This window comes from Pinus tabuliformis, chromosome 7, assembly GCF_031772625.1.
Source record: "Pinus tabuliformis cultivar Carrire ecotype Pingquan chromosome 7, CPIR1, whole genome shotgun sequence".
Lineage (NCBI taxonomy): Eukaryota > Viridiplantae > Streptophyta > Pinopsida > Pinales > Pinaceae > Pinus > Pinus tabuliformis.
This window is the reverse complement of record NC_142293.1, coordinates 1,780,516,555-1,780,526,925: the sequence shown is the minus strand read 5'-3', so window position 1 is coordinate 1,780,526,925 and position 10,371 is coordinate 1,780,516,555. Positions and strand designations below refer to the sequence as shown.

The window sequence follows — 10,371 nt, the reverse complement described above, 5'->3', positions numbered from 1 at the left end:
TTTCAGATTGACTAATAACATATAATTAGTATAGCTTTTTATCTCTACATTTATTTTACAAAGTACTCTGATACTTCTTTATACTCTACTTTAATTTTCTTGCACATGGCCTTGTGTTATTGCTTAGGATGTCATTTAATTTAACTGAATTTATGGTAAAGGTATAAATTTTGCCTTTAGTTCTTCAATACTAATTTGTTTTAGTGAGATTGTAAATTTTAGTCAAATTATTTCTAGTATAGTATCATTTATAAAATACGTTGTTCTTTAATCATATAAGTTTAAATTTAGAACATTGATAATGCATATTGCTTATAATCATTCTCACTCTTAATATCTATAATTTGGCTTAACACTTATCATTTTCTTGCAGATTGACACACGGTTCGCTCGCTTGTGCAGAGCCTAACCCCACAGTTTACAAAGAACAAAAACAATCATTGTAATTTTTCTTTCGTGGGTGACTGGCAACCTTTAGTGAATTGCCTTCACCTCTGCAATTTTTTTCCATATAGTTCAGATTGTTTTAATAATCAGTATTAGTAGGGCAATTACTTAGCCTTTACTTTAAAATTTTTACATTTCACACATAGCTTAATAACGGGAAAAGTAAGTGGCCATAATCCACACATTTTTTCAATTTGTTTGCTATTTTACCGAAGTCAAATAGTTTAATTAGCAAAGGAGTAAGTGTCCCATAATTCACTCATATTTTTTACTAACCAAAGCATCTTTACTTCATTAGCATTGGGACTAGGAACTGGTGTTATTAAAGAAAGGGAGTAGCCCCTGCTTCCCTTGCGTCTTTTAGACGATCCTGGGCTTGCATCTGAAATCTTTCTCAAAGCACTCAGTTTTTCATCTCCCTTTTTAGGCTCACATAGTGTAATAGGAAGGAAGTAAGTGGCCCATCAACCACACATTATTTTATTTGCAGGTAAGGAACAAACATAATTTAGTGTAAGTAGACGAATTTGAAAAGGATCATCGAATATCCACATGACTACAAACTTTGTATGTTCACTCTGTCACTTACACACACATTTCACTACACACACTAAGCTACTCTAAACTTTGAACAAAGGGAATCAAGTGTAAAAACCTTTTGTACTTAGTTTATTTAAGCTTAATTTTTCACACCATAAGTGAAGGAAGACACGTAAAAGCAATCATAACTTGAACAAACTAAATTTCCCCACATGGGCCACAAAATAATTTATAGTTTAGGTTAGGACTGTTGGGGTTAGGCATCCAATAAGCCGCCATGGTCATGTTACATTTTGAAACATAGAAGTTGTCTTTTAGGGTGCTTCAAATCCTTCAATCAGTCCACAGAAAAGACAACCCAGGCAGCACAGAGACCCGATTCAGAGGGGGTTCGGCTTAGGCTCAGTGCGTGCGGTCCTATATGGGGCTACCCAACCTGTATAGTGCTCGGTACTGATAACCGATTACCAAGAAGCTAAAGACTCGACTGCCTCCGTGAGACGAAGGTATCCTATTGGCCAAATTTTAGGGCATCTTTCCCTATAGGTGGAGGTGTGGGAAGCACTAAAGCCTCATTCAATACCTTGGTTGATTCTTTTCGTTGCTGGAAGCGTCACCAGTTCTTTTGGGACGTAGCCCCAGTACTCGTCATTTTTTGGCTGCTGGAAGCGTCACAAGTTCTTTCGGGACGTAGCCCCAGTACCCGTCATTTTTTGGCTGTTGGAAGCGTCACCAGTTCTTTCAGGACGTAGCCCCAGTACCCGTCACAAAAGATATCTCCACAAGGCCCAGTTACTTATAGAGTGGAAAGGACGAATAGGTCTTCATAGGACCTTTTATCATACGCAAAACAATCTAAAATATTTTCCTTGTTTGATTGATCACATAGCTTAACTTAAAGGGAAAGTAACACTTTATTTTTCATTTTGCTTTATGTATGTAATTTCTTTTTATACACATTCCTCTCCTCACCACAAAAGTGACACACATTCCATTTTAAGAATACATAAATACTTTACTTTTTCATATTAAGAATAACAAGACAATGCTACACAAAACATTCCAATTCTTGTTTCACCTGAATATACATTAAAATAAATTCTACAAATAAAAATTGAAATGAAACATGTTTTTTAACTGATTTAAAATGAATTATTGGATAACTTGTTATTTATTTTGATATTTTTTGGGTAGAAAAATTGGAGGAATTATCTTTTGTGACATATTTTATGATATGTCTTAATTTTGAGATTTAGAATTTAAAGCCCTCTAAAGTTATCTTGGGATATGAAACGAGTGACAGCTTTGTGAGCATAGATCTCTGCCTCTTGATGTCGTTTTACACACCAATTCTAGCATTCAAACAATGTGAAAATCACCTTAATCAAATTTCATATGCAGAAGTTATGCCTCCCACAAGTTTAGCTAACTAGTTCATACGGTGGTACCAAGTGGACGCTGCATCAACACCATTACTTAGATATGTGGAGTTAGTCACGTGTGGACATTCAAGAAGATCCTAAAAGGTCCAAAACCATAACACTAATAGTGGCTTGAAAAATGTGAAAACCCTAAACCTTAAATAGTTTCCAAGCTATGTTAAATACTACGTCACTAGGAAGAGAAGGGGTTCCATCTTTTTAGGATTGTATTAAAACATAGTTGAGCACAACATCTAGGGGTGGCATTTGAGATCAAAACAAAGGAGAAAGATAATTTGCAACAACCATATAGACAACAATTTCATAGGCAACTCAATCGTAAATGCCCCTTTCTTTGTATTTGTATTTCCATAATTAAATAAAAAAGAGTAGAGTATAAGCCTCACCTTCTAATTAGGTTTTCTTTTATATGATATCCCTTGAGTTATATCTTGTATTAAATTATATGATTTTTATATTCACTTACATTTTTTTCTTTTATGGGTTTAAATATTTATATGTATTTAACACTAACGAAGTGTTGGGACATGTGAAAACCCTAATCTGAAATCATTATCAAACTATGTTAAACACCAGGTCACTAGAAAGAGGGGGTTCCATATTTCTAGCATTGTATTGTCTCGTGGTAGAGTAGAGCATCTAAGAGTTAGATTTAAGAGCATAACATAAGAACCATTAAGAATACAATGTCAAAAAAAACTCTGTAATAAATACTTGTTTTTCTGTATGTAAAGTTTCATAATTAAATAAAATATAATAGAATATAAGTCTGCTTTTTAATTAGATTTCTCTGATATCATATTTTATAAATTACATCTTTTATTAAATCATATAACTAATATTTCCATTTACTTATTATTTTTAATTTTTTTTTTTTTTGTAAGCTGAGGAGAGTCCCTTTTTTCTATTATCATAAATTGAGATCAATACAAAACTGTGGTGATCTCAACCCGCCCCTAAGGGAAACCGGGTTTCTTGACCACCTGAAGTTTTTAATAGCAAGCCAAAAATAGTATATCCTCAGTCTATCTTTCCAAGCTTTATAAACTGCGATCCTATATCTATTTAAACTGTTTTTTGTCTGCATATTAAAATAAAAACAACAACCTACAAAAAGCTGACTGTAACTAGAGGGAGATTTTGCATAAAAACCTCTTTACATCAAGCCTTCTCTTACTGGTTCATTGTTCCTGCCTGTTGCTCCTTTTCCTGCTTGATTCCCGATCCTCCTGCTTGTAACTGCTGCTGAATTTCGTCCATCTCCTTGTCCTGCATGAGCAAGGTAATCTGAATATTCGTCAGCTCCTTTTTCAGGTTTGGTATCCCCTGGGATAGTTCTGCCATTTCCATGGCTACTTGTTCCATGGCTTTGGCAAGGAGTCTCTTCATCACCCAATATACGTGCAGAGATTGTTTATATAGGGTCATTCGTCCCCTCGTATTACCCGGGTCCGGGAGAAGATACTCCCAGTCCTCCATTTCCGACTCCGACTGAGCCTGCATTGACTCTTCTTCCAGGTGTTCAATTATCCTTCGAATTTTTGGGTTTGTGTTATGGCAGTATGCCCTTTCAGCAGCCTGCACTCTCCTTCCTATCTCCCTCCTCCCTTTTTGTACCTTTCCTTGTTCCGCTGGCCTCCCCTGCTTCTGCCATCCCTCCTCCGCTTCTTCTTCCTCGCCCGCCTCTTTCTCCTGCTCCTCCCCTTCTCCTCTGTCCTCCCCTGCCTCGCCGTCCTCTTCTCCCTACTCTTCTTTCGTAATCCTCTCCTTCTTCCTCAATCTGGTACCCCTCCTCAACCTCTCGGCCTGTTTTCCTCGTCTGAGTCCTACCCGACCTTCCGCCCCTGCCATAATCTTCATATCCAGGTACTTCTTTCTCTGGCTCGAAGTCACGAATGTCGACCTCATCCTCTGAATCGTCATGGATTGACAGAATTTCTTTCTCTGTCTCCTCCTCCGCAATGTCCTTGCCTTTCTCCTCGCGTTCCTCTCGTTTCTGAATGCCTCCCTCAGCCTTACTTCGCGTCCATCTCCTTGCACCCATGGTCCTTCCCTCAGCCATTATCCCTTTTCTCCTCAGATTTTCCTGAATTCCTTCTTTCTGTTGCAGGTTCCTGGTCCTTCCCCGCCCTTGAACTGTGCTCGTCGACGCTTTGTCACCCTTCTTCGTTCTCCTGCATGCCCCTCTCCTGTTTCTTTTGTCTTGCCACCTTCTCGCTTTAAACTTTCTCCTCTGCCTCCTTTTCTTATTGACTAACTTCCTTTCCGCTCCTCCACCTGTCTTATCTTTGCTATCATGAGTCTGCCCATCCCCTATCAGCCTGACATCTCCACCTCCCTTCATCGGTACTCTTCCCTCACCTCTCCTTGGGATGATATCCTTTTCCGCGGTTCGCTTGATCCCATTAATCATGATTTGATCTCCGCTTGCCCGTTCCTGCATGCTCCCTGTCCGGGCATTTATTGTCCTGTCTACTCTCTTCCTCCTCACGATCGGAAGTCTATTGATTATCCTTTTTCCGGGCAATTGATTCATTATGATCTTGGATTATTATATTTTTAAGTTCACTCCAGCTCGGTTCATCCTCTATTGATGGCCAACTAACGTCCAGTCTTCTGTTCGACTCTTTACTCCCCCAATTCGCCAGCAGATCCGCCGCTCTATTCCCTTTTCGCCTTACATGGCTTATTATTTTATATTCAATTCTATTTAGTAGCCCCTCAATGTCTTGAATGATCCCCGCAGTCCTCCAACTTTTCGTTACTTGTTCCCAACTCCTGCCATCCCTTAGTTTTCGGAGCATCTCTATTGTGATCTGTGAGTCTCCTTCGATTTCCAGGTTCATGTACCTATTCCTTACTGCGATCCGTAATCCCTGATGTACCACCCAAAGCTCTGCTTCGTTATTCGTCATTTCACCTCCCCATTCCGCAAACACCCACCTTGTATTTTCCCTGCTGTCCCTAAAGATGCCCCCCAGGCCTGCTTGCCCTCGGTTTCCTTTGGACGGTTCGTCGAAGTTCAACTTAATCAAATGTTCTCCAGGATATCTGAAATGGTTAGGGCTCTGTGTGAGAGGTCCGATCCTTTTCTCTGCTCGGGGGTAGACCATGCTAAATTCCATATTTAATTTGGAAACTATTCTCCATTCTTCCTGATTCATTTTCCAGTCCTCCTCCTCCCATACCTCTGATAGAACAGTTTCTTTTATCGATCTACATATTTCTTCCCATATTCTTGCAGCTTGGCAACGTTTATCCCTGAAAATCCTCCTATTTCGTTCTTTCCAAATAGACCATATGACGAACCCCACTGACAAATTCCATACTCTTCTTACTACTCTACTGAGGAATTTTCCTTTGCCCCATTGCATCATAGTATTCACGATGTTGTTCGCATCTCTTTTTGTTTTTCCAAAGAGTACTCTGATTTTCTCCCGCAAACACCTCGCAAATGGACATTTATTAAGTATATGCTCTTGGGTTTCAGCGTCTTTTCTGCATAAGCTACATATTGAGGGCCCATAGAAGCCTCTTTGCTGGATTTTATCCCATGTCAGAGTCCGCTCTTTGCTCACCAACCATGCAAAAATTGTTACTTTCGGCCACCACTTGCCTTCCCATATTACTCTCAAATCAATAGCTCCTTCCTCCCTTTCCTGTTTCGTTGCTAAATAATACGCTTCTTTTACTGTATAGGTTCCTTTCATAGATTTTCCCCACCTGAGGAAATCCCTTCCTGGTCTGATTTTAATTTTCCTCAATTCTACCTCCTTAGTATATAATTTTTCTATATCCTGGTTTATATTTTCATACCATTCCTCTGGCCTCCTCCAAACCCTCCATATATCATTGGACTCTCCCTCTTTCCAGTAATCCCTCACATATTCTAATCCTGCCCTCTTCGCTTTTTGTTGGACTTCTTGTAGGGTTTGTATCCTTGCCAATTTATCTCGCTGCTGCCATCCTTCCTCACAGAATCTGGCATTGCTCCCCGCACGGATTTCCAAAAAGGCATGATTATTAACTATGTCCCTATTCTGGCTTGCAAGTTCCCAGAATGAAGATCCTTTTGGGATTTCCTCAGCTCTCAGTCTTCCCTCTACTATTTCCGACATATTATATTTTTGATTCCATATTCTCTTCCATACATCATTTCCCCCCTGCACCCATCTCCACCAAAGTTTTGCCCCTAGTACCTTATTTAAAATTTCCGGATCTCTCACACCCAGACCTCCTTCTTCTTTTCTTTTAGTTACATTTTTCGATGAAACCAGAGCCCATTTCCTCTGTTGCTTGGGTCCGCCCCATATGAATTTCCCAAATATTTCCTTCATTCTTGAACATACTCCTTTGGGTGCTGCCATAATGGACAGAGGATAGATAGGTATCGATTGCAGGACTGATTTTAACAGTACAATCCTACTTGCAATGTTCAAGGATCTAAAGGACCAACTTGCCAATTTGTTTTTTATTTTTTCCAACGTACTCTGCCAGTTTTTCATCCGAGTAGGGTTTATGTCCAACTGGATTCCCAAATACTTAGTAGGTAGTTCTCCCTGTCTAAAGCCTAGAGTTCTGGTAAGATGAGCTTTGATAGAATCAGGAGTATTAAATATGAAAGTGCATGATTTTTCATTGTTTATTTCCATACTTGATGCCTCCATGAATATTTCCAATACTCTCTTGAAGTTCCTCACCTCTTTGACTGAAACTTCGCCAAATAGCATGACATCGTTTACAAACTGCTGGTGTGTGATGGGCAGATAGTTTCCCCATAGTTTTATGCCTTTAATTCTCTTTTCCCTTAGCTCTTTTATGAGATTTCTTCCTAAACCCTCCACTGTCATTATAAATAGGAATGGAGAAATAGGATCTCCTTGCCTGATTCCCCTTGTTGCATTGAAAGTACTCGTTGGTGTACCATTTACCAGAATTGAGAAATTCGGAGTTGAAATCATACTGTAGACCCATTCAATCCATCTATTATCGAATCCATATGCTCCAAGAATCGCTCTGAGGTAATTCCAATTCAACCGATCATAGGCTTTTGACAAATCTAACTTCATCATCATCCCTCTCTGCTTTTTCGTCTTTAAGGAGTGTATCACTTCCTGAGTAACTACTATTCTGTCAAGTATTTGGCGACCCTCCACAAAGCCAGTTTGCCCTGGTGCAATTATATTCGGGAGTAATGGCTTCAACCTTTTCGCTATCAGAGTGGCTATAATCTTATAGATGACATTGCACAGTGCTATTGGCCGAAAACCTTGTGCCTCCTCTGAATTGTTATTCTTAGGGATCAGGGTCAAAAAGGTCGAATTTATATCAGGCCATATCTTTTGCTTCATTCTTGATTCCTCTACAGCCTCCAAGACCTCCTTTCCTAGAAAATGCCACCCTGCCTGATAAAATTCCACCGTATATCCATCCAGTCCTGGTGCCTTGATCTTGATCATATTCATCACGATCTCTTCTACCTCTTCTATGGTTACTGCCCTCATCAGAGCCTTGTTTTGTTCAGTTGTTATTAACCTTGGAATTCCCTCTCTTCGTTTTCCGATCCTTCTCCTTTCCCCTGTTCCTCTGTCAGATTCTTTGTTGCCTCCTCTTGTCGGTTTTGTGGGCATTCCCTGAATAGATGTCCATACTCATGACACCTTCTGCACCTGAAGGGAATGTGCTCATAGTCTATGGGCTGCTGCCATATTTCATCATGGTATTCCACTTCTATGGACTCCGGCAAGGGTTCTGCTATGTTCATATACACACAAATCCTTGCATAAGATGTGTATTTCCCTCTTTTGGTTGACTCTGCCACCTTTACAAAGGTTCCGATCGATTTGCCAATCCCTTCCAATATTTCAGGATCCCAGAACTCCATTGGTAATCCGAACAGTCTAACCCATATGGGGGCTGCCAGTATTTTCTCTTCATCCGGATTGTATCTGTCCTCCCAGTGTCTCATAAACAGTCCTGCATTGTTCATGAAATATGGTCCCTCCTTAAAAGTTCTTTCTTTATCCTCTAGGTTCGCAAAGATGACTGTGAAAAAGCCTTTGGCTCCCAGTTTTAGGTCTATATGCCCTTTTGGCCTCCACCTTTGTTGAATCCATTTTGTTAAATCCTTTTCGGATGGCCAAAATCCTATAAACTTACAGATTAGAGCATGGTCTCTCATATAGCATCGGTAATCTTCAAGCTTATTACTCTTGATATTGGGGGTTTGTTGGGGACAGGTTTTATGTCTCTCCCTTTCATCCCTATTTGAAGGGACCCATTAACGCACCATCTTATGTGTCAGTGTTAGGCAGTTCCCTTTGACCAATTCCAGCGCAGCGACTCATCACAAGTCGCCCCTCGACAATAACATGGTGGCCCCACCTCCAGAAAGAATTCATATGTCATGCATGGGTTAGTCTAAATTTGTCAGAGATATTTAAGCTTATTAATGACCCAATTTCTTATGATCTTAGTTATCGTACAATGTCATCTAAGATCCCCTGAATATTACTTAATCCCAAAGTGGTTTACGTGAAAAGTATAAAATATTTACTAAAAAATGAGACTTCCATGCTTAGTACGCTATGCATTGATCAAGACCATATTATTTACTCAAACTAAATTATTTTCAATGCAATTTGTATAGGTATTTTAAGAATGAATAAGTGGGGGAGGATTAATGAGTTGGAAGTTGAAGACCCAGAAGATATGATACAATTTTCAGCAGAAGACTTAACATGGACAGAGATTGAGGGGGACCAAGTTGCAGTTATTCCATATTGTCAACTTGATGATTTCATAAGTGGAGAGGAATCAAATGAAAGTGCACCCACTCAATTTCTTCTTAAGAATCATCGAAGTAACAAAATAGAGGATATCAAACACACCAATTACTCAACATTCTTGGAGTACAGTGTGTGAGTCTCTATATGCTTTTTCAAGATATGTGTAATTTTTTCAATATGCATAAATATTATATCTAATTTGCAGTAATTTTTTTACGTACAGTTATTGGTGTTCATATGGTCCACAGTCGACAAGGAGAATTAGGAGTGCATCATCAGATCCAAAGACAACCCGCAATCGACATGAAAGTATTAAAGTTGGTTGCCAATGTCACTTCTTTGTGCGACGACTTGTGATGAGACCAGATGATGCTGTAATAATATATACTGCATGTAGACATATTGATGAATCCAATGTTATTTGTCATGGGACAGATGCAATCGGAAGGTCCATGAGATTCAATTATGCACCACATTTAAGTTGGCATATGCGATCTAGTGTCCAACATTTCGTTAAAAGAGGTTTTAATGTTACAATGATATGGGACAAGTTCATCTCTGATGTGAAGGATGGATCTGGTGAGTTATACACAGGGAAGCCTCGAGATACCTACATGACAAAAAAAGATATAAGTAACATTTACAATGATATCATAAGGCTAGAGTATGTTAAAGATCAAAGTGATCCAAAGAGTGTGGAGTGCTGGTACAAGGAAAACCCAGAGAGTTTTTTCTTCTACCAAAAACAAGATCTTGTTGAAAATATCCCTTTTATTATAGGCATACAAACAAAGTGGATGTGTTCAATGATGCTGAAATACTCTCACAATAATATTATCTCAATGGATTCAACCTTTAGTACAAATAAGTACGGGGTGAGTACATATTTATCCTAAATCCGATTCATTTATTTAACCTCATATTAATGCATGTATCTTATATAAATATAATTATGCATATTTTTTGTAATGCAGTATCAACTTTACACCTTAATGGTTTTAGACAAACATCACAATGGGGTTCCAATAGCTTGGGTGATATCATCACGCAATACTATAGCTGATCTTTCTAAATGGATGTTGGCCTTACTTGCAATTGGAAACAAAGAGCGCCCAGATTGGCATGTTCTTGCCTTCATCATGGATGATGCTACT

General features: G+C 39.1%; 1 protein-coding gene across 1 annotated transcript; it reads right to left on the bottom strand.

Annotated features, from left to right (window-relative positions):
• Positions 1-7,959: 7,959 nt before the first annotated feature.
• LOC149255480 (uncharacterized) lies at positions 7,960-8,610 on the bottom strand. Its single transcript, XM_089455056.1, has one exon. The coding sequence runs from the start codon at positions 8,608-8,610 to the stop codon at positions 7,960-7,962; it is 651 nt and encodes a 216-aa protein (XP_089311182.1).
• Between the last annotated feature and the right edge of the window lie 1,761 nt (positions 8,611-10,371).